The 25,599-nt window shown below is 39.0% G+C and overlaps 1 protein-coding gene across 1 annotated transcript in view; it reads right to left on the reverse strand.

Annotated features, from left to right (window-relative positions):
* Positions 1-354: 354 nt before the first annotated feature.
* The window catches only part of GOLGA5 (golgin A5), a 29,364-nt gene continuing 4,119 nt past the window's right edge, over positions 355-25,599 (reverse strand). Inside the window, exons 3-13 of the mRNA XM_079912344.1 lie at positions 24,851-25,078; positions 23,747-23,966; positions 23,173-23,296; positions 20,397-20,600; positions 16,332-16,502; positions 13,797-13,925; positions 11,120-11,218; positions 6,264-6,489; positions 3,925-4,030; positions 2,168-2,231; positions 355-831 (exon numbers count right to left, since the gene is read on the reverse strand). Coding sequence (XP_079768470.1) covers positions 751-831; positions 2,168-2,231; positions 3,925-4,030; positions 6,264-6,489; positions 11,120-11,218; positions 13,797-13,925; positions 16,332-16,502; positions 20,397-20,600; positions 23,173-23,296; positions 23,747-23,966; positions 24,851-25,078 — 1,652 coding nt within the window. The 3' untranslated portion in view covers positions 355-750. The remainder of the gene's footprint in view (positions 832-2,167; positions 2,232-3,924; positions 4,031-6,263; positions 6,490-11,119; positions 11,219-13,796; positions 13,926-16,331; positions 16,503-20,396; positions 20,601-23,172; positions 23,297-23,746; positions 23,967-24,850; positions 25,079-25,599) is intronic.

The raw sequence follows: 25,599 nt of genomic DNA on the forward strand, positions 1-25,599 counted from the left end.
CCACCCAAGGTATAGGCTAGAGAAAAGGAAAAGAGGTGAAGGAAGACAATGGATGAACGAGTAAGAATTAAAGGAAGACAGCATGTGGGGTGGGAGGGGGAGGAAAAGAAGCGCACACACCACTAATGCAATTACAAGTGGCATCAGCTCTGATTTCTGGCTCTGCTCGTGAACGCCGATCTGGAAAGGTCTTGTTTAAATGGGAGTGAAAAATTATTATTTTTAAAAGAAAAATGCACAGTAAATTTTACTTACGTATTTATAGAAAGATTTATACCAATCAAGCATTTAACAATGTAAAAAGTAAATCTACATTTGCAAAGTTAAATATACGAAAATACAAAGCAGACTGAATTATCAAAAAGAAAACATTTTATTTATATCACTAAATACAATTAGTTTCCCTGATTATAACCCATAATGAGTGTCACCTAAAATACAGGATGGTCTGTACAGAGGCAGACACCCCCAGCATCTCCGTGTGTATGCATATATACACTGAGCCCCTGACCTCGAAAAAGCAAAAGCTGAGCTCGTTAGATTATTTTTGTTTGTAGAAACTCTTACCATTTGAAGGAAATCAGAAGAAGATTTTGGTAGCAGAGTACTTGTATAATAACTTAAAAAGTTAAAAGCCTGTAGTGATAAAATAATCTTGTGTACCCTTCTCGGGAATTTCAGGCAAGTGACCCTTCTGCAGACCCCAAAACTGGAGAGAGATGACCAATCACCAAAACAACCTGGCTCAGTTCATTTGCCATGTGGTTGGTCATGGTGCATTTCTGGTGTGTAAGTCAACAGAACAATCATGACCCAGAGGTGAAGCAAAGCCTGAAGAAAGAAAAAACAATTTATGGATTAGCCAATAAATCAATCCTCCCTAAAGGCCCACTGTGCAGCGCACTGAGGGCAGGAGCTATGTCTCGTTTGTCTCTGTATTCCTGTGGCTAGTGTGTCTGCAACAGTGCAGGCGTGCAGTACGTGTTTACTGGATAAACAAGGAAGAAACAACTGTACAGTCAAATGAACTAAAAAGTGCAATGGAAGGTAATAAAGAGCTACAATACCTACAGCATTCTCAGTTGAGAGGGGCAAAGTCTTGAACACATTCACAACATGCACACGTACACATAACTAACCCATCAGGGGATTACAGTGCAGAGTAGATGGCCTGATTAAAACTGCTAGGTGTACATGAAGTTGGCTGGAAAGGCTTTTTAGAACAGAGTTGTGGTTGGTGTTTTGAAAGAGGGTTTAGCCATGATTTGGTGAAGAGGAGATGGGACGACGTTCTTGACAGGAATAATGTGTCAGGTTTCAGAGGTCGATTTAGGGTCCAGAACAGGACCTGCAGTGATACACTTCCACTAACTCCCTCATGGTGGTGCTGACATGATGAGGTTCCATCACGAAGTGCCTTGCACACAAGAAGTGCAACATCTCATCTCAGGCTGGCAGAGGGTGCCTGTGTTCCTCATCATCTCCCCACCCAGATGTGGGCATGTTCTGAATCCTTTCTGACGCCATTCAATTTTTTTTCTTTCACTCTCCCCATTCCCCTCATCTTAAAACCTTTTTGTTTAAAGGAGTAACTCTTCCCTCTAGTGGCTCACAAGGAAATTTCTAAGTATGCTTTTATTTCTTCTCAAGAAAACTGCCCGTCTTAATTCAGTTCAACTACTTTTAGACATCCCCACTCAGAACAGTCAGTGGGCTTTTTAGGCTCACAGAAGATATGACACGGCATCCCAAACTATGGTAACCATTTTATTAGAGCTAAGAAATCTAAGAAAGAAAATACATCACCTTTGAGATCCCTTTAGGAAATAAAGCAAAACACATGGAAATAATTCAACTTTACTTCAAGATAAAAATGAAATCAATTGTTTTGTATTGTATCACTGGAGGGGCTTAGAAATAAAGGTAATCATTAAACTGCACTACGGTTAGTTTTACTGTCGGAAAAGCCTTCAAGCAATTTATTTTTTAGACATAATGAATTATCAACATTACTTGTACACTTTAAGAAAAAAAACCTTAATTACCAAAAATGAGTTCTATTCTCTTTCAAAATTGATTGCTAAAAGTTTAGTCAAAAAGATCAGCAGCTGAAAAAAACTAGTTAAAAATCAAATGCAGCACTGTTTTTGCAAACAAGTTTACTTACCATATATATAATTACAAAAACTCGTGCTATGGGGTATCTTCGGAGAAAAATTCCCAGACGGATGCTGTGCAAGTGGTAGGGGTGGAGAGAGAGGAGAGAGTTACACTCAAAACATGTTCCTGTGGTAATATCTCTTCATGTTTTTTAAGACTTTACTCATTTAAACTATTTATGTGGCTACCACAAAAGACAGATTATTTCTGTTTTATAGTAGATTGTTAAATGATTACTTGAAATAACCATATAAAATATCACAGCAGTGAGCAAGTACTTTCATCATTATTTGGGGATTGACTGTTAAGCTTCTAGCACAAGCTATTCCTCTTAATTCTTCAGCTGCAACTGTAGAAGGCACACTTGGTCCCTCTAGCAATCATTTTTCTTTTAGGAACCAAAGGCAAGTGTGAACACATGCATAGGAAAAAAGAGTCTAGTTGGAATGAACCTGTAAATAGCTAATCTGGGAGCTTTAGCATGGACACATACTTCTAAAAGGCTCCCAACTACAGAAACTCAAGTAAACACTTTAAGAGTGGGAAGCATTACGACGTCCAGACCTATTACTATGCCTTTCTGCAACATTTTTTCCCTAAGACGGATACATGCACAGATACACCTTTCTTCTACGCCCTTCTGCTTCTTTCACTACCCTTGCATATATGCCTTCACTGCCTTGCATATATGTTCTCTAAAAACTAATATGTATGTTGAATACATTAATAGTTGAAATAGATATGCTCAATAGTGTGGAGACAGTGACTATGGCATCCAAGGCTCATGGCTTCAGGAATCCAAATTAGTAAATCATCCTCATTTTTAACACCACAGCTCTATTCTGACACAAAAAGGTAAGAAGAGACTGTTCTGTTAGGCAACGATTCATTTCAACTATGTTTAATTATAAAAACTAAAAGGCAAGAGAGTTTAGTAGGTTACTTAGATATGACCTTTATCAAGGCTATACACATATACCGGGAGAACATTTTCTTTATAAGGTGGATGACTACTAGTATAAAAAGTTTTATTTATAAATATATATAACATATAAATTTTTATTTATATAGTATATATAAAATATATATGAAAATAAGTACTATTCTTTTATACATAGTGGCATCTTTTATTCTAATCATATGATGAAGTAAGGAGATAAAACATTCAAATGGATGCATTTACATGATACAGGCTTTCTCAATGAAATTTAATGAGTTTTCAAACAGAGTTTATTACAGAAAGAAGAGAAATGATCAGAGTTAAACACCTTCAACAAAACACAGGCACTGGCAGACCTCTTAAAGCAATTTCATGACACTGAAATATCAGCTTGGGGGACTTCCCTGGCGGTCCAGTGGTTAAGACTCCGGGCTCCCAAGGCAGGGGGCCCGGGTTTAATCCCTGGTCAGGGAACTAGATCCTGCATGCCACAACTAAAAAAGATCCCACGTGCCGCAACTAAACATCCCGTATGCTGCAACGAAGATCCCGTGTACCGCCACTAAGACCTGGTGCAGCCAAATAAATAAGTATTTAAAAAAAAAATCAGCTTGGGAATTCCCTGGTGGCCCAGTGGTGAGGACTCCGTGCTTCTACTGCAGGGGGCCCGGTTCAATCCCTGGTGATGAAACTAGTCCCGCAAGCCGCATGGCGCAGTCAATCAATCAATATCAGCTCTGCTGGACAGGACTCACCATGACTGAAATCACTGGAGAATGTTACAAAAATAGGGTCCGTCACTCACTGGTGCCGGCACTGCTTACCTAAACTGGTCAATTGAACTAGCGGCTTTGCGGACTTTTCCATACATTCCTGCCAGATTAGTTTCTGTGTCAGTAAAAAGAACAGGAACGTTTCGCAGACGTGTGCCTGTTTAAACAAGAAAATAAGTAATTAACGTACAGACACCAGAGTCAACTTTCTAACAAAATTATAGTTGAATATACCTTATGTTACATATGGAAGAAATTCTCAAGGTCAACTTTTAAGCAATAACCAAAGGTGAAAACATTAAAAAAAAGACAGTTTAAATATGTAAACTTCCATACCCGCAAAAATCAAAATTCAAAAACTAAGAAAATTATTTTCCTATGAAATTAGCAAAAATCAGAGTTTACCGAGTATTGGTGAGAGGCAGCATTAATGGGCACTTTCTTCCTGGGCCCGCAGGAGTGAGGCCACACACCCTTTCTACAAAGCTGGTAACTCCCAAATTCGCATCTCCAGCCCAGCCCACCTCCAACTCCAGGCTCGTCCATCACCCTTTCATTTCCATCTGGATGTCTAGTAGACATCTCAACTTAGCACACCGCACACTGTTATCCTGATTGCCTGCCCTTGCTGCCAACCTTCTCTTCCTGCAGTTTTCCCCATCTCAATACACAACTCCACTTTTCCAAAAACCTTTAACTCCTTTCTCTCAAACTCCACATCTGATCTGCCCGCAAATTCCATCTGCTTTCCTTTAAAATAAATCCTGAACCCACCCCCTCCATCCCCACTCTGGTCTGAGTCACCAGCATGTCTTACATGGGTTAATACCATGCCCCTCCCTGGTCTCCCTGCCTCAGTGCTTAGCTCTCTGCAGTCTACTCTTGACACAGCAGCCAGAGACATCTTGTTAAAATATACAGGTCAGCTCAGTTACCCCTCTCAAGACCCTTCTATGGCTTCCGACTTCATTCAGAGTAAAAGTCCTTATACAGACCTAAACAGCCTCCTCCAAGTTCTGGCCCCTCATTCAGTCTACTCCAGCTGCACTGGTCTCCTGCAATATGCCAGCTATACTCCTGCCTCAGGGCCTTTGCCCTTCTCTCTGCTTGGAACACTTTTTCTGTAGATCTCGTCATAGTCTACTACCTGACTTCCTTTGGGACTTTAATATAATGCCACCTTTTCAACAAGGTCTTCCTTGACTTCCCTGTTTAAATTATTATCGCCTCCTCACATGTGGCACCCTGCACATCTTTCTCTGCTCCATTTCCCTCTGTAGCACATATCTCCAGCTCATACTACTTGTTTACTGCCTGTCTCCTCCCCTGTATTCCCCCACGACACCAGAATGTGAGATCTATGGGGCAGAGTCTGGCCTCTTGTTGGCCACTGTATCTCTGCAACAGCACCTGATACTGAGTGGGCACTTAATAATTGTTTGCTGATTTCGGGAACAAGAATCAAAAGCCTTTAAATGTGTGTACTTATTGACCCAACAATTCCATTTCTGATCATTTATCAATCTCCAACAATAAGGAACTGATTAAACAAACTGCAGTATTTTCATGTGATAAATTTCTATAAAGCAATATATACATATTGTATTAAATATATTATTAAAATATATTAATATGACAAAAATGAAAAATCAATAAAACAAGTACTGCAAACATATATAGGAAAAAAGTCTGGACAAAGATGTTCCAAAATGTTACCTGAGGGCAATAGATTATCAAATGATTTTAATTTCCTTTTTTTTGCATTTCTTTTTATACTGAGACTGTGTTATTAAAAAAATATATAAAATAACATGTTATTTGAAAAAAAGTTCTAAAAATTTAAAGCCAAAGAACTAAGATTTGTTGAATGACTACTTTGTAGTCAAAGTAGTTATGAAGTTCTAAAACTAAAAACCTGATCTGTTGAAACTTATGCTAAAATCTTCAATATTCTTCTTGATCATGTATTTTGAGAATCTATATATTTCTCCATTAAAATTATAGAGCACGGATATCCTCATGTGACTATGTATTAACTTTAATATTAATAATTATGGTTATTAAAGCAAGTCTTACTTTAAGATTCCTGAAAGCCCCTCTCAACTGAATTATTTGTCCTCACCACCCTGTTAAGTGTCCTGGGCCTTCTTCTCCAGGTTCGAAACCAGTGTGGGATAGTAATCAGCCCACTGTCCAGTTCATTAACGATCATATCAAACAGTGCATAGCCCAGGCCTCGAGAAAAATGGCTGCTTTGTTAGATAAAGCTTCTTTTTAAACAAAAATGGTCTTTCTGTAACTTTTCAAATCATGTTTGAATTAGCAACATTGAAAATGAAGGCAATGAAATATTCTTTTGAGATTCCCTATTTTTTTTTTTTTTTTTTTACCTTCACCACCGTCAACTCCAGACATGTTAATAGAAGACCCATTACTACTGCTTCCAGCGGCGGAGTTCATTTGCTGCTCAAGGCGCTCCAGCTGGAAGACCAGAGAGTTCTTCTCTGTGCTGAGACTCTCCAGCATAGTCTGCTTCTGGATGAGAGTCTCTGTCAGCTGATGGAGTCGGTTTTCTAACTCAGACTGACTGCTATTGCTTAAAGTTTTATTCGTAAGCTGAAAGGCAAAGTATTCATAAGATTACTACATAAAATGAAAGGCATACAACACAGAAACCACGTTACTACATTCCCACAGGTAAACCGTGGCATTAAATGATTTCTCAAAACTCTACGATTCTTTCACCATCTACAGAAGCGATTTTCAAACTGTATTAGTGGACCATGAAATCAATTTGGTGGGTCACAGTTGCCATTTAAAAAAACAGAACAGAATAGTACATAGAGGGCACAGCATATAGTGTGTGAGAGTATTCTTTTGTGAAACTTGTTTTGGTTTTATACGTGTAAGTGTGTGTGAGTATAGAGACATGACTTAAATTGTATTTCTTGCTATGTCATCACAGTCAAAAACATTTGAAAGCACTGGTACACGGGACACAGTGCAAGCTTCTCCACCTGGATTCAAAACCTCCGTAAGTCAACAGTTGTGGTGCACTGCAAAAACCACAATCTCTGCGCTGCAATTTCCTAGCTACCTGACCTTGGACAAGTTGCTACACTTCCCCCAATCTGTTTGCTCACTTGTGAGGGTAAGAGTGCCTTTTGCACATGGCACTTTGGGATATGAAAGGAGAATTTTCCTAGTAGGGTCTGGCTGACAGTTGCTCCTTAATAACTTCATTCCATCTTCTATTTGCTCTCACCTGTATCATCTTCCTCCGCTCCCATTTGGCCTCTGCTCTGCTGTTCAAATTTTCCCTTTTGGGCAAACCCAGTCCCCTTCTCTTCTCCCCAGTCCCCTTCTCTTCTCCAGGCTCTGCCTCCCTTCAAAGCCTCTTCCTTGAAGCCCTTTCCAACGACTCCAGCCCGAGCTGATCTCAGCCTTCTTTTAGACTCCTACTATCTTGGCATTTAGCTTCACTATTGTAACAATTTTGCCTCCTCAATGAAACTGCCAGTCAGCTCTGTGAGGGTAAGAATCACTGTCTGCATCAACACAGTCTGGAAAAGAGGCTGAGAGACTGATCTAAGTTGAAAACCCCAGCTCTGCCACTTCTTAGCTACAACCTAGGGCAAACTACAAACTACATTGAGGTATAGCTGACTTTTAGTTTCAGGTATACAACTTAATGATTTGAAATTTGTATACACTGTGAAACGAGCGACACAATAAGTCTAGTTACCATCCATCAAGCTTCCTTCCTTCTAAACCGCTTACAGCACTCCCACAAATTAACTGCAGGGCTAGGTCTACAATAAGTAACTATGAAATGGAATTAATATTGAGTATAAACTAAGATTTACTTACTATTAAAAAGGAATGCTCAATTTTAAGATTGTACTGTGATCCCCAATCTTACTCCACACTTCAATATTTTTTAGTTGATTTACATTTACATTCAGTGAAATACCCAGATCTTAAGTATAAAATGAGTTTCAACAAACGTATTAACTGTGCAACCAACACCCAGATAAAAACACAGAATATTTCCATCACTCCCAGACAACACTGCTCTGCTCTCTATAACCAGAATTTAGTTTTGCCTTTTCTTGAATCTCCTATAAATGGAATCATATGGTATGATCACTTTTGTGTGTGGCTTTTTAAAAAGATTTATCCGGGGCTTCTCTGGTGGTGCAGTGGTTAAGAATCTGCCTGCCAACACAGGAGACATGGGTTCGAGCCCAGAAAGATCCCACATGCCGCAGAGCAACTAAGCCCGTGCACCACAACTACTGAGCCTGCGCTCTAGAGCCTGCGATTCACAACTACTGAGCCTGCGCACCACAACTACTGAAGCCCATGCGCCACAACTACTGAAGCCTGCGTGCCTAGAGCCCATGCTCCACAACAAGAGAAGCCACCGCAAAGAGAAGCCCGCGCACCACAACGAAGAGTAGCCCCCGCTCGCCACAGCTAGAGAAAAGCCCACATGCAGTAACAAAGACCCAATGCAGCCAAAAATAAAATAATTTTTTAAAAAACTAAAAAAATAAAAAAGATTTATCCATGTTGTTGTATCAGTAGTTTCTTTTTATCGCTGAGTAGTATGCAATGTGTTTACCCATGTACTTGTTTTTTCTTTTTAATTAATTAATCTTTGGCTGCGTTGGGTCTTTGTTGCTGTGCACAGGCTTTCTCTAGCTGCGGCGAATGGGGGCTACTCTGCGTTGTGCGTGGGCTTCTCATTGTGGTGGCTTCTCTTATTGTGGAGCACAGGCTCTAAGCGCGCGGGCTTCAGTAGTCGTGGCATGCAGGCTCAGTAGTTGTGGCGCACGGGCTTAGCTGCTCCGTGGCATGTGGGATCCTCCCAGACCAGGGCTCGAACCCGTGTCCCCTGCATTGGCAGGCGGATTCTTAACCTGCGCCACCAGGGAAGCCCCCACGTACTTGTTGACAGACACTTCAGTTGTTTCCAGTTTGGGCTATTTATGAACAAAGCCACTACAAATATTCCTGTACAAGTCTTTTTGTGGACATATGGCTTCACTTAGACTGAGTAAATATCTGAGGTTATAGGTTAGATGTATGTTGTTAATCTTATCAGAAACAGCCAGTTTTCCAAAGTGGCTGTACCACTGTACCCTCCCACCAGCAGAGTATGACAGTTTCAACTGCACCACATCCTCAACGCGTGGTATTGCCCATCTTTCCACTTTCTGCCAGTCTAGTGGGTGTGGAGTGCTGTATCTCCCTGAGGTTTTAATTTGCATCTCCCTGATGACTAATGATTTCGAGCACCTATTCGTGTGCTTATCTGGCTATTCATAATCTTCTTTTGTGAACTGTCTACCCAAGTCTTTTGTCCATTAAAAAAAAAGTAGTTGTGCATCTCTTTAGTTTCTGTAAGAGTCCGTATCCTGGTCACAAACCCTTTGCCAGCTGTGCTATGCATTGTAACTAGCTCCTCTCAGTCTGTTGCTGACCTCTCTTCATTTTTGTAATGGAGTCTCTTGACAAGCAAAAATTTTTAATTTTGATGAAGTCCAATTTTATCACTTTTTCCGTCTATGGTTAGTGCTTTTTGTGTCCTAAGAAATCTGTCTTCTCCCAAATTGCAAAAGATTTCCCTATACTTTCTTGTAGGAGCTTTGTAGCTTACACCTAGCTTCATTCCAAATCAATTTTTATTAATTTTACAAGTCTAATTAGGGGATAAAGATCAAGGTTCATTTTTTTCCACAAGTTTTTATCTAGTCCCATAAAATAGTTTTTAAAGAATGAAAAAATAGTCAAACTGCAATGTAATTTTTTTATTATTATTATTTGGTTGCATTGGGTCTTTGTAGCATGTGGGATCTTTCGTTGTGGCAAGCGGGCTCTCCATCGCCGTGCACAGGCTTCTCTCTAGTTTGTGGTGTGCAGGCTCTAGAGCACGCAGGCTCACCAGTTGCAGCACACGGGCCCAGTTGCCCTGCAGCATGTGGGATCCTAGTTCCCCGGCCAGGGATCGAACCCACGTCCCCTGCACTGGAAGGCAGACTCCTAACCACTGGACCACCAGGGAACTCCCATGCAATGTAATGTTTTAACAAAGATATTTTTCTCCGAGGAGGCCCAAAGGTAATAAGATAAGCAGAAATAGCATTTTTTATTGTTCATTCAGTATATATCTTAACTCACTAATTGAGTGGGGTTTTGTTTTGTTTTGTTTTTTTTGCAGTGTATTAAGGGGCTGATATCTTTTCAACTTGTACAACTTCCTTCTTACTTAGATGAAAAATCTTTCAGAGATAACCTCCTATGGTTAATTCTTGATTAACAGAAATACCACAATATCTTAGACATAGTATGTACTCAATAAATATTTTTAAAATATTGGAATGTTTACCTAAGCATTAAACTGAATGATGGTTTATGCTCCTTTCTTTTCTTTAATTTTCTGTTAGCAAGTCATCTTACCATTTATAATCATTTCACAAATGTAGGAAAGGGAAGGAGAAGGGAACACTCAAAATCAGTTAGCTGTCCCCAACTCTTATAAAAATTTAAAGTTTTTAAACATTTTAAATTATGGACTACGAAGAAGTCTAAGAACTTAAAAAAATTAAAATTATTTGACTTTTCATGTTCAAACAAAGTCATCACCTAACTGAAAAATGAACTAGTCAATCTTTATGCAAATTATTTAAATGATCAATAAGTTCATTATTTATTAAGTCACTCATGTGAATATAAGAGAGGAAAGGACAGTGTATAATGACAGGGTAAGTGAATGCACGATTCTGTCAGTTAATGATAAAGACTGGCAAATCTGAGTGGTAGGCACATGTTATTTTCTATGTTTCACATTTTCAGTTATAAAAAGGTCTTAGTGACTCTAATGAAAGATCTATTAATAAGAAAATGTATCGTTGGATTTTTCTTAGGAAAACACAACTGTAAAACTGGCAATCAGCAAAACTACCACTGAAGTTAGATGGTATGAAATTCTGGAGTAACTCACATCTCCTTGGGTGACTGGTTACAAGATACCTGTATAAGAAGCAAGCCCTGGAATACAGCAAATGCAGACTCAAATGGCATTCGATGAAAATTCTATATCACATTGAAAATAACTTACCTCACTACTCCAACAACAGGATTCAGGTGAAAATACAGGAAAAGAAAGTCTTACTGTATCTCTAAAAAAAATGTACTTTTACAATGGTATCTTTGCTCAAGTAGTGATGCTGCTTCATACCTGATTCCTGAGTTTTTGAATTTCATCTTCTCGATCTTTAATTCTGCTTTGCAATGTGTTCTTTGTTCGATACAGATCTTCTTCCATGTAGTGGAATTCCTACAAAGTGAGGCACAAATAAACAAAAGCTAAGTCAGTGCTCCCTATGTCATCTCCAGTACCTGAAACAATGCTTGACACAAGGTAGGCACTTGCTCAATATGTGCTGTGTGTATACTGAATGAGTAAATAAACAGACTTCAAGGGATCTGATGAAAAGTTAATACTTCAGCATGATGTATCAATTTGTATATGATGACTATCTAAGCACAAGTCTTTTTTTTTTTTAATAAATTTATTTATCTATTTATTTTTTGGCTGCGTTGGGTCTTCATTGCTGCGTGCGGGCTTTTCTCTAGTGGTGGTGAGCGGGGGCTACTCTTTGTTGCAGTGTGTGGGCTTCTCAATACAGTGGCTTTTCTTGTTGCAGAGCACGGGTTCTAGGTGCGCGGGCTTCAGTAGTTGTGGCTCATGGGCTCTAGAGCTCAGGCTCAGTAGTTGTGGCGCACGGGCTTAGCTGCTCTGCGGCATGTGGGATCTTCCTGGACCAGGGCTTGAACCCGAGTCCCCTGCACTGGTAGGTGGATTCTTAACCACTGTGCCACCAGGGAAGTCCCAGAGCACAAGTCTTTATTGGTCATATGTTTTCATTTTTCTTGGGTAGAAAAATGTAGGAACAGAACTGCTGGATCATATGACAAGTGTATGCCTAGCATAAAGGAAGAAAACTTGCCAAACTGTTCTCTGAATGCTTTTCAAAATACCTGTACCATTTTGCATTCCTACAGGAATATGAGAGAGTTCCAGTTCTTCCACATCCTTTCCAACATTTGGTACTGTCAGTCTCTGTAAGTGTGGCTATTAGAGTGGGCATGTAGAGATATCTCACTGTGGTTTCAATTTGCATGCCCCTGATGATTTTGGGCAGCTTTTCACGGGCTTATTTTTATCAGGCAATATCCTGCACCTGTTTTGCTCCATCACTGATAAAACACAGAGAGAGGAAAAAAAGAAATACCTCCAAATTCACTAACAACTGCACGAAACTAGTTTGTACGATGGACAGGATTGGTAAGAGTCAGGTGAGAATTAAAGAGTAAAGCAATGCCAGGAAAGAAAGAGTAAATCATTAAGTACCTTCAAAAGCATTATGTTTAACGGTGCAAAGTAAGGGGAGCTGTATGAAGAAGTAACGTGATATGGAATCAAACTGCTAGAGACTACTTTAGACATTTAGTTCAACCTGCTCACTTCACAGACTAAAAAAACTGAGATAAGTGAGAAAAGAGGAAATGAGGAAGGTAATTAGGTTAGGTAGGGGAATCATAATTTACAAGGTTTGCCCAGTTTCTTTTAAGCTCTAGGCTAGCATAAAATTTAAGGCTGAAATTTACTTAAAGGACTATTTAATCCCAAGATTAAGTACTTCCAATTCAGAACATCTGATTACTAAATAAATAGCCTAGAGCTACATTCAGCTCCACTTTCCTCTACTTAATTCCCTCATTTTAGAAAAGGGCACTGCAAGTGGATGTGTAAAACCATCGGCCATAATAAAATGAAAGTTATCTCACTAAACATCAAGAACATCAAATTCTTGCCTTTTAATATATACTAGCTCCTTAAATAAATGAAAATGCAATTGCTGAAAGGAGAGTTAATCTTACAACCAAATTATCTAAGATAGCCTATGATGTACCCTACAGGTTGTTACTCGGTGAATTTTTCTCTTACTACTCAGGAAATCACTGTCATAATAAAAACAAACACTTCCCTGAAAATAGAACCAGTTTCAGAAATGATAAATCCTAATGAAAAAAATCTTCAAAGAATATAAGTATGCAAAGCTGGAAACGTTGTAAGTGATGCACTGAGAAATATACAAAGCTTTCCCTCTTGTAAAATGAAGAGTGATTTTATTGTGAAGATGAAATAAGATTATGTATACTAAGTACCTATAACAATGTTGTCACTCAGTAAATTATAGATGTTACGAATATTAACTATAGATTCTTATTGTGAAAATGTGACTGTAAACATGTTTAACTGTGTTAGTACTGAAACTATCATATAAGTACATTGAAGTAAAATAATTTGGCTTGGAGAGCAGACAACTGCCAACTGAATAATGAAATATAATTTTAAACATGATTTGTAAGTAAAGTCTGTTATAAGCATTTTTTCTCAAAACAGAAAAAGCAGTCTATTATGGCACTAATGTTGTATTTATATTTCTATTAAATAAAAGTTACTACTGTTTCTAGAAAGTAAAAATCTGATAAAATACAAAAATCAACTGATGTTTTCAAGTGTTCTAACATACATACTCTGACAAGGAGATACAATAAAATACAGACAGAGCAGTAGAAAGAATTCTGGGCTCTTGGGACAGGAATCCTGGATTCTATTCTATTCTCTAATTAGCTGTGTGATATTAAGCAAGTCTCAAAATCATTTTGTGTCGCTATATTTCACCTGTTAAAACAAACAAACAACGAGGAGGGTGGGTTAGTAATAAGGTAGGAGCGACCTCTGAGCTCATCCTCTAAGAATTTCAGTAAGCTGCTTTACTAAAAGTCTCCTCATATGACCGCTAGTGTACAGTCTTCCTAGGTAATCATCAATCTAAAATCCTTACCTGCTTCTGTCGGTCCAATTCTGCCTCTAGTTCCTGTTTAGCTGCTTTTTGTCCAGCTATTTGGTCTTGCAGATCCTGTAATTGTTCTCTTGCTGATTCTGCTTCACTAACCTGCTGAGCCTCCATATCCTAAAAAGATGAACCGTACATGTGAAAGCAATAATGAACTGTTCAGTTCAGTATTTACTGAGTGATCATTATGTGCTGTGAACTGGGCTCAGCAGGCACTGGAGGGATAAAGATGAATGAGACACAGACGCAGACTAAACGGAGCACAAAAACTGGCACCTCCTTATATAACACGGCAAATGGTGAGAGAGACGAACAGGATGCTGCAGCAGAAACCATTTGGTTTAATGACCGTGAGCAGACAGCGGCTCACTGGGAGATGTATCTCTCTATTCAAAAGTAACAATTTCAAGAACAGAACTGTAACATCAAAAAGGACTTCACTGCCTTAGTCCCCTGAAATTGCAGGTTATAATTAGTTTTTGTACATGTGTGGGTATCAACATACAGTAACATACAGTAAAAATAACTTTTCTCTCATATCACCTGAGGTTAGTATGTTTCTTTTTTTAGCTCTATTACTATTATCTGTTTTCACATCTTCCCATATTTCTCACTCTAACTTCTTCACTTGGTGTCACTATTCTCACTTATTCAAACTCAAAAACCAGCTTCTAGATATCTGTGAAATCCACTAGTGGCAAAGAACATTGCTCTGGGTTCTGTAAGCACAGTCCATTCATACAGTACTACATGAAACAAAACTGGCATCTTAACTTTGCTGTTTATCTTTTGGTACATTGTGTTATATGCTCATCTCCACAAACCCTGGCACTTCGCATATTGTTTGAAAGAACTGACAGATTAATGATACTCCCAGACAACCACAGTAAAATACTCTAAATTCACACAACTTTGTGGACTTACTGGAAAACAGCAATAAGTTAAATTATTTTTCCCCACCATTTTCAGGGTGAGTAGAAAGCAGACTAATCTTTGTTATAAATTTGACTAAATCCGATGAATTCTCAAGAGATGGGCAGTAAGTGCAGTGGTTAAGGATACGTGTCCTGGAATCAGACAGACTGGGTTCTAATCCTGGCTCTGCTACTTTACGAGTCATGGCAAGTTACCTTCCTTCTCTGCACCTAAATTTCTTCAAACTGTAAAATGAGAATGCATCATCTCCCTCACGGGGTTCTGGTACGGAATAAATGAAAGGACATATGTCGAGGGCTTTGTGCAGCGCTTGGCGCATGAAGTGCTCAGCAAATGAAAGCTGCTATAATTAACAATTCTTCCATTTTGCCAGACCTAATCCTACAGTCCTTATTATCAATTTCATAAAATTCTTGAGAAAGGATAGGAAAATGTGTCAATGTCATCAATGATGCTGGGGTAGGGATGAGATATTAAAGTAAAACAAATCGTATTTTTCATAATCTCAGGCAAAAGACACGGAATAGGTAGGAAAAAGTTTAGCATTTATTCAATTTCAAATTCATGGGACTTAAGTCTTTGGAATTCAAAATTATTTAGAGAAAAAAGATCCTACACTTTGAAGGACAGTAAGAAAAAACCCCAGAAATAATAGCAGCTACGATTTACTGAGGCTATTATGTGTCAGGAACAATGCTAGGCCCTTTATACATAGTATCCCTTATTCTCAAGAGAACCTTGTTCTCATCTGCAACCTACAGATGAGACAACTAAGGCTCACTGAGATGTGGTACCTGGTGTAAGGTAACACATCTACTAAGTGCCAAAGCCAGGATACAGGATCTGCATCTAGATCTGACAGTCAAACCCATGCCCCAGACAAGCCAACCCATTCTCACAACTTCCACACTTGCCACTGTTGTTCACGTACATCTTACAAATCAATAATTTCCTAAGCTAATGCATGGCTAAGTATTCCTGGCAGAAAGTTGTTTTCTTTTTTCTTTTTTAAGAACAGAAGGCTCATTACCCCACACTTTTATCTTTCCCATCCTCAGAGACCCCTCCTATGTCAAAGACCCCATGTTTAAGATAAATAAGTGGCCCAATTTTACCTTTCGATTAAATATATTAATTACGCAAACTATAAAAGATTATGCATGAAACTATAAAAGATCATCCCTAAGCCCATTCTAATATTAGACAACACCCTAGTTTTAGAAACAAGCCCAAATCTAGTTTGTTTTTAACCACTAGAATGTTAGGTCCATAAATATGAAGACTGTCTGGTTCTCTGTTATAGCTCTAAGCCTAGAAGATGCCTGGCACATGGCAAATACCTGGTAAGTATTTGCTGAATGAATGAATCTGATTACCTATCTTTCTTATTCCTATAACTTTAAGTCAATCAATGGAAAAGAAACCTATTGCTTTAGATTCACTTCTATATGGTAACTAATACTCCCAAAGTTTCACACATTATTTCACCAATACCCTTCCCCCAAAATACAGAATCCATCATGTCTCAAACTACTAATACCTGAGGGTAAATGGCTATCTGTGAAGCTGAACAGTAATGTATCTTACCTGTAATTCAGATCTCAGCTGATGTATCTGACCCATCAGTTTCTGTATTTCCTCCCTTTGCATCTCCTTCTCATGCCGAAGTTCTTCTAGTTCCATGCTATTTGCAGTACTGCTATCTAGGCCTTCAAAACCAGATCCTTCCTTTAAGCTGTTAATCAATTTTTCTTTAGACTATCATAAAACAAAGAATAGCAGAGATTAGCTTGTACACTGAATATCATCTACCACACACCAATTAAACTGTTACGGGAATATTCCAATAATATTCTCCACCAGAGAAAGTCCACAGAATGTTAAATCCATAGGGATAAAAATGCAACAGAGCTTTGCTGTACAGTGTTCTTGGACTGTAGTCCCCAGGACCATGTTATTGTTGAAAACTTGTTATTAACAAGATTCTTCTCATTCTTTCTTATACTTCCCCCCCCACAATCACATTCCACTCAACAAATATTTATGGAGAACCTACAATGGGTTTGGCACTATGCTAAGCGTCCTATGTAATAAAGACAACGTCACTCCAGATAGTACCCTCTGCCTTATAAACTAAAAGGGAAGTGACAAATATCCGATACAAGGCAAAGTTCTGAGCAGAAAAAAATACACTTCTGGGGAAGAGAAGGGTTTACTTGAAAGATAGCTCTTATACTGGTCCTGGAAAATGGCTAAGATTTTAAAAGGTGTAGAGAAAACAGAGGACAAAGCGTAAAATGAAAAAGCACAAGGGCCCAAGAGTATCCTGGGATGCATTCAGACAAAATGTCAGGACCAGTGTGTGAGGGCTTCGGATACCAGGCTAAAATGTGTGAATTGTACTGGGCAGTCCAGAGCCAGTTACCAGGAAGTGGATAAGGAAGTGATATGACCAGAGGTGCGTTTGAGGAGGGTAACTCTGGCAGAGGTTTAAAGCGGTAGCTCACAAACTATCGTCGGTGGGCCAGATCTGGCCTGTGGCCTTTTCTTGTATAGCTCACTAAGCTAAGAATGGTTCTTTACATTTTCAAAGGATTATAAAAAAGTAAAGACAAAGAATATGTGATGGAGATCACATACAGCCCTCAAAGTCTACAACAGGTACTATTTGGCCCCTTACAGAAAGTTTGCCGACACCTAGTATAAAAGATAAGTTGGAAGAAGAGATTTGACATGGGAAGACTAGTTTAAAAAGTGCTGTAATCCTAGGCCAGTAATAAAAAGAACCATTGGTTCCTTCACCATAAATATTTGAAAGTCACTCTCCTCCATCAAAAATAGTTTCTCCTGGGCTTCCCTGGTGGCGCAGTGGTTGCAAGTCCGCCTGCCGATGCAGGGGACACGGGTTCGTGCCCCGGTCTGGGAGGATCCCGCGTGCCGCGGAGCGCCTGGGCCCGTGAGCCATGGCTGCTGGGCCTGCGCGTCCGGAGCCTGTGCTCCGCGGCGGGAGAGGCCACAACAGTGAGAGGCCCGCGTACAGCAAAAAAAAAAAAAAAAAAAAAAAAAAAAAATAGTTTCTCCTTTTTATGGGTGATGTCTTCAAGCTTTTATGTATTTTTCAAAGTTTCTATAATAAACATGATTAGATCTACATCTATATTCATACATCCATACCTCCATGTGGCTACACAGCAGACCCCTCTACTGAGCTCCAGGCCTACATTTCTGATGGCCTTCCTGATACTTGCACCTCGATGTCACATCAATTTTGCAAACTCACCATAATTTATCATAATCTCCTTCAATCCTAAACTGCTGTCTTTCCTTTTTTCCCTTTTGTAGTAGTACACGAGAACATCATTCGTACACTCAAACAAGAAACCTGGAATCATCCTAGATTCCATTTACCTTTTTCTCTCTTCTTCCAATTAAATCTCCAAGTCTCATATATTCTACCTCCTACATTTCTCCTAGCAGTCTCTGGTTTGTCATCCTCACTGCCACAAACTCAGATCAGGTCCTCATCATTTCTTACCATTATTTTTTATAAAAGCCTCTTCATCATCTACATCTCACCATCCCACTCCTCATCCCTTCAATGTAGTCAACAATTTACTGAGAACCTACTAAGGGCCAGGCACTGTGCTGGGGATTCAACGATAAACAAGACAGACATCCAGCACCACCACCCCCAACCTCTTCATGGCTGCAGCAGTTCTTACACCCAGATCTGGTCATGCTGCTCAAGTCCTCTGAAACCTCCCCACCCCCTACCATCACCTAAAGCATAAAATCAAAACTCCTCTGCACGGTATGCAAGGCCTTCCACAATCTGGCATCTGCTGTCATTGAGTTTTCTCTCCCATCTCTTTATCTCTAATACTTGATGCTCTAGCAACAGACAACTAGCTGCAGTCTCCTTAATACACCATGTTCCCTCAGGCCCACTATGTTCTGGCACAGGCTGTTCTACCTGAAATCTCCTCCCTACCATGAGTCTTCCTACTCATCCTTCAAGTTCCTCCTCATACAGCATCTCCAGTGATCCCTGACATCTCCAGGCAGGTTTTAAGGACTTTTTCTTTCAAGCTCCCATAGTACTGCGTCAATAATTTCATTTTATCAATTGCCTCAGTGTTGTCCCACTAAACTGAATGCTCCCTTAAGAAAGAGGACACATCTTTTGAGCTCAGTATCCTCAGCACCTATCAAAGTGCCTACTGAATAGTTAGGTGCTCAATTAAGTACCTCTTAGATGAATTAACAAATTACACTGATACAACACAAATAATTAGAAAGAAGAGTTTAGAGGAGATGGATATGATATTTCACAGAGGTAGAATAAAAAAGGGGGTCATAGCCAATAGGAGGCAGGCGCTAAAGGAAAAAGGTGGAGTCAAAATGCCACTGCAGTTTCAAGCTTCACTGCCTAGGAAGGTGGCCATATCACTTATGTAAACAGGAGAATGGAGGGGAAGCTGATTTGGGGGTTGGGACATCCCACACAGAGAAGCATGGCAGGCATTCAGAAACCAGGTGGGAAGCTGGAGCCATGCTGAAGTCACATCAATGACAGAAGCAGAGTATATGACAAAGCAAAATAAAAAAGAATAACAAAAAAGGACAGAAGAAGAGGACCCAAGAGAAACAGCAGTAAAGAGAAGACAGAGAGCTAAGGCAGTACAAGTAACATTAGAAGGCAACTTTCAAGAAGGTAGGAGGGTTCACAGGGTCAAAAAGCTCTACCAAAATCAAAGTGGATGGAAACTAGTAAGAGGACAGAAAGCATTTAGGTCACTAAAGACTTTTGAGAAGACAATTTCAGAAATGTAGTGGGGACAGAAATTACATAAAAGAGTTAAAGTTAACATTCTAAAATGAAGATGGCAGATACTATACGTCTGGCAGATGTCGCACGTCTGGCATTAAAAGAAAGAAGGACAGGGAAATGGATCGAAGTGGTCAAAAGAGCCAAAAGCAATGTTTTTAACAGTTGTTATGTTCTTCCTTGTTGATCCTCTTGAATTTTTCAGAGTGACTGGTCTAGGCCTCCTCCAGCTCTCAGATCTCCTCTCCCAGCTTTTTCCCCCTCCCTTAGATCTAAGACTGTAGTCATCTAATGTAGCTTTCAACTTCTCTTTCCTTTGCCTTTCTTATCAGAGTGAAGATGTGCCCTTTCATTTTTTTGAGGGGGGGGATAATTCTTCCGCCTGTGCATTGATTCCATCTCCTTTCACCTCATTTAAGCCCTTTCTCCATAAGTCTGTCCTCTTTCTTCCTCTGTATCTTTCTCTCTGCTGCCTTCTTCTGGCTCAGCTTGCTCAACAGCACATGGTTACTTAGTGGAAGAAAAAAGACCAGATCTTGAAACACCTAACTGAGGAAAAAACATTGCTTTTGGTGATTAAGGTGACAGGTTGAAGACCTGAACTAGGGAGTGGCAGAATTAATTTTTTTCTTAAAAGGAAAAAAGTGGTAGGAACAGGAGACATTTCATCTTTTTTATAATATTTCTAAGAAGAGCAAGACACCTGAAGCAAGCCAGCCCAGTCAAACGGGAACAAAGTATCTCACAGATCTATAAAAAGTCTCAGAATGTCTCTCGGTCATCTGGCCTATCTTAACATTCACACATGTGCATCTCACGCTTACCTGGAGTATTCTAGTAGCTTTTTGCTTGTAGTCAATTAATTCCTGCTTAGAGGACTCCAAGTTGGACTTAAGCATTTTGATTTGCTGCTGTAGCTCATCCGCTCTCTTCTTCTCATCTGAGTATTTTCTTTCCGCCAGGGTAACTGCTTCTGCCAAATTCTGGCGCTCCGCTCCCATTTTATTAAGGCGTGCAGAAAACTCACTCTGTGACAAAGTTTATATTATACTTATTGTATCATTTTGCTTTGAGGTATACTTTACAACCATCCATTTAGACATCTTATGGGATTTATTAGCTCAGCCCAACAACATAACAGGGAGGTAAAAAAAGTTCTTCATTTGTTAGGAACTGAAGAACAGGAACACTAAGGTTGTGGTTCCCAAACATGGCAATTCATCAAAATCAGTGAGGGAGTCTGTTAAAAATACAGCTGCCCAAGGCCTTCCTTGGGCTTAATTGAATTGGAATTTCCAAGACTGGGCTTGGGAATCTGTTTTTTAAGAAGTTTCCCAGGTGAATCTGGTCACTTGGATACTAGGTCTGGTCTGACCTAGCTGATAAATGAATAAAGGTCTACAGAAAACTAGAAAGTCTATTAGAAAACAAATGCAAGACACAAGTACACAGCTACATCTTTTCTAATATCATGGCTAATGTTTTTCCTTTATTTCAGTTTTTCTAATAAACTATTCCCTCTAATTTTTTTAGCTTAAGAAACTTTTAAAGTACACTCTAAAAAACACATGGTCTGTCCCTTAGCCTAAATTTAGTTCTGAGAATTATTTAAATTTTACCCTTATTTTCAAAAGCTCCCATCACCAAAAAACTCAGAAGGTGAGACAGAAGTCAGAAAGCTTTCATGGTTACACGCCAATAACTAAAGCCCACAAACCTTTGATCCAATATTAACTCCTGTTTGGAAGGAAAGGAGCAAGAGGACCACTCAGTGAGGCACACTGAGCATATGAAATGTGTCTGCAACTGAGAAGTGCATTTTTAAGTTTGTTCATTTAAATTAGTTTAACATAAATACTGAAGCTCAATTCAATTAATAATAGATTTATGGAGATATAATTCACATTCCATAGAGTTCACCCTTTTAGGATGTACAATTCAATGTTTTCCTGAATACAATTCAGTGTAGTGTTCTCAGAGTTGTGCAACCATTGACATTATCTAATTTCAGAACATTTTCACCGCAAATAGAAATCCTCTACCCATACGTTCCCCTCCCTCCCAGCCCCTGGCAACCATTTATCTACTTTCTTTCTCTATAGATTTGCCTATTCTGGACATTTCATACAAATGGAATCAACAATATGTGGCCTTTTGTGTCTGGCTTTCTTCACTTAGGATAATGTTTTAAAGGTTCATGCGTGTTATAGCATGAGTCAATAATTCATTCCTCTTTATGGCTGAATGATATCTCCTTGTGCAGATATGCAACATTTTGTTTATCCATTCAGCAACTGATGGACATTGTATTGTTTCCAGTTTGGGGCCATTACGAATAATGCTGCTATGAACATTCATGTAAAAGTTTTTGTGTGGACATGTATTTCCAATTTTCTTGGGTATATACCTCGGCGCAGAATTGCTGCAGCATATGGTGACCCTATGCTTAACTTTTTGAAGAACTGTTATTCTGCGTATGTTTAGAACAACTTTTTCACCTATAAATCTTATGAAATCTAAATACAGATCAAGTATTTCTAAAGAAAATTTAGCGAGTGAATTGAGATGTGCTGTAAGTGTAAAACACACCATATTTTAAAGAATCAGTATGCAAAAAAGATGTAAAATATCTCACGAATAATTTTTAACATTAACTACATGATGAGATGATAGTACTTTGGGATATTTTACTGTGGTAAATAAAATATATTAATAAAAAAATTTAAAAGCCTATATTACCTGTTACTTACTTTTAGGGCTGAACTATTTTCACCTGTTGAAAAGACAGTGAGCCAGAGGTTCTCAACCCTGACTACCCATCAGCTACACCCGCAAATCGTGTAAATCCAAATCACCAACACCTACGCCCTACCTCACACATGGGATCTGACTCCCTGGGAATGAAGACTCAGCATCAGAAAGTATTAAAACCACACAGGAGGTTCTAATGTGTAGACAGAGCTGAAAATCACTAAACTAGATGCAAAAATTCACTTAAGTGTAAAACTCTAAATAAACATTATGTACAACTTTCTCTTGAAATAACAGAACCAGATTAAATTGGAATCAGAAAAGGCTTAAATAAAAAGAATGAGATGCCTCAAATCAATTTTTTTTTTTTTTTGCGGTACTCGGGCCTCTCACTGTTGTGGGCTCTCCCGTTGCGGAGCACAGGCTCCGGACGCGCAGGCTCAGCGGCCATGGCTCATGGGCCCAGCTGCTCCGCGGCATGTGGGATCTTCCCGGACCAGGGCACGAACCCGCGTCCCCTGCATTGGCAGGCGGACGCTCAACCACTGCGCCACCAGGGAAGCCCTCAAATCAGCTTTTAATCAAATAATGGTAAGGCTGGCTGCACAACCAAATTAAATGAAAAGATGTATATATCTAATGAGTATTAAGTATTTTAATTGTTTTTCAACGTAGAAAATTAAATTTAGCAAGGATCAAGCTAAATTTTCAAATACTTAGTTTTTGCCACAGAAACAGAATTCTCTGAAATGCACTGCAGAATTTTATTACAGTAAATATGTTAGGAACAGTGTAAAGCGATTCCTCCTCATCCAAATAATAAAAGAGCCCTGCTGTCCCCATTCTAACCTGCATTTGTTTATAGCTCTCCTGCTCTCTCTTCAGAGTGGCATCTGCTTCGTGCAATCTCTCCTGAAGAGTTTGTAGAGCTTGATTGTGCAGGCTACTACCTTCGCTGTGATCCTGCATTATTCTAAAAGAAAAGACATCACTTGAAATAACTCATTTCCACAGTATACAAATGAAAAGGTAGAATAATTTTTAGAGCACTGGCATATTAGCACAAAAAAGACGGTTTGACTAAAACATTCTTAGAGAATCTTTTTCCCTTTCAATGGACTGTAACCTATATTTTTAGGTATCCAAATATAAGCACACGCCACACATCATTGTATGTCAAAAGATTAATGACACTGCTCTTCAAATATTTTTAAATTCAGAATTTGCTAACAATGCATCTCAAGATTCAGATAATAAATCCATTTTAACCACACACATTTCCAGCATTACCAAAAGCCACATTTTCTCTCTTGTAAATTTACGAAGTTAAATTTTGATAAGACAGTATTTACTACCATGTTTATCATTACTTGCATTGATAAACATTCTAGTTCAGTTTCTCATTATTAATAGAGTTAGCTACCGTGATTTTTCACTCTGTAAGGCTTCCAGTGCTTCTGTGCGAGTATTCAGCAGCTGGTCAGCTTCTTGGAGTCTCACTTTCAGTACAGCCAGCTGGGAATCCTTTGCAGCCACCGCTTCAGTCAGGTCGTCTACTTGTGCTTGAAGTTCTCGAGTTATTCGATCACTCTTTGAATGGTCAACATTCCACTTTTCAACTCTTGCTCTTGCTTTGTTTAATTCTTTAAAGAAAAAAAGAAAAGGAAAGAAAATTCTCCATACAAGTAAACACATCTTTCTCAGAGCACACACAGATTCTCCTCTGAATCCCTTTAGTACTTATTGCCAAAATTAGAAGCTTACAAATATCTTCAACTTTTTTGCTCCAAGAGGGACCTCCATTTTCCAAGGCCAACATTCATATCTATATTACAGTTAATTGGCTGGAAACAGGCATGAAGCTAGCTGCTCTTCTACAAATGTCTTTTTCTGGAGATATGTCATAAAGCATTTGGGAGCCAAAATCAGTACACAGCCGAGAGTTCACAAGATTAAAATGGTCAGTGGATTTCTGGAGTTCTGCTACAGATAGGAAAGAATGCACATCCAAATCAAGGGTACACGATGTACACCCCAGTAAGACCAAAAGAAACAAAAACAAAACCTGAAGATAAACACCGGAAAGAAATGTTTCTTTCAATTACTGTGGCAAAAAGATATTCTTTTAACCTAGAAAATTGGTGCAGAAAGAGCAATGCAGTACAGAGTGCCAACCAAAAAAAAAAAAAAATTAAATATTGAAGCAAACTGTACAGGGTCTCTGGAAAAACTATTTCTATGTCTAAATTAGTCTGGGTTAAAGTGAAGCTTCTTCTAAAGTCAGTCTAACAAGGCTTACACTATCTTCCTATTCATGGTTTCTAAAGAATGACCAAATAGGCCAGTGTTCTGTTTCAGGTGGGTGGGAGGATGACTGTTCCCATTTCCAAATCTGGGCCCTATATTTCTGTGAAAACACTATTTTACAAGTCCCATCTAAAATCTAATAGTTTAGATATAATCAAGTTTTTAGTTTATTTTTGAAATGCTAAATTCCTAACCCTTGGTAATTTAAATAAGGCTCTACCCTCTTGAGTTTCCTTGGATCTTTGAAGTAATGAGGCCATTTCTTGATTTAAAGACTGAACCTCATTCCTCAGCAGTTGATTCTCCAGTCGAAGATTAGACAGTTCATGTGATCTCCCATCATCTTTAGGCATTGGGTTGTGATCAGCACAGGCAGCACTTGATGATACATTTTCCTTTGAAGAAATCTCTTGGCCTTCATGGCCAGAATCTGAATTATTAGAGGCTTCTGTAAAAAAAGCAAATACATCTTTGTTACATTGGAATGCTCACTATATATGCACTAGAAGCTTACTGTGGTAGAATGCCTTTTGGCTCAAGTTGACTGCTATAGCTAAAACACCATAAAAAGTAAACTTAAATTTTTAATAGACTTCCCTCTGATGAAATTTCATTCTCATACATACAGCCTATAGATCTGTAAGGACCCTCGAAATCTGGATACACTGAACAAATGGTGATAAAGAAAAGATACAAGAATACAGTTCTGGGAAGGGGGAAGAAAAAAGCAGAGAAATTCACGTGGTTGGGTTTAGGTAAACAAGGGTTTTGGTCTCCCAAGGTAAAACTGGAGGAGGATGAAAAAGAATTGCCATCTAGAACATAAAGAGAGTATCTATGAATCAGTAAGGAAAAGGACACGCTTCCACAACACTCTGACCATACCTCAACTGCTGCATTTACTATATTACATGTATATTATCTGTGTCCATGTGTATCTCATCCAATAAACTATAACCCATTCACTTC

The sequence above is a fragment of the Stenella coeruleoalba genome (assembly GCF_951394435.1).
Source record: "Stenella coeruleoalba genome assembly, chromosome: 2".
NCBI lineage: Eukaryota > Metazoa > Chordata > Mammalia > Artiodactyla > Delphinidae > Stenella > Stenella coeruleoalba.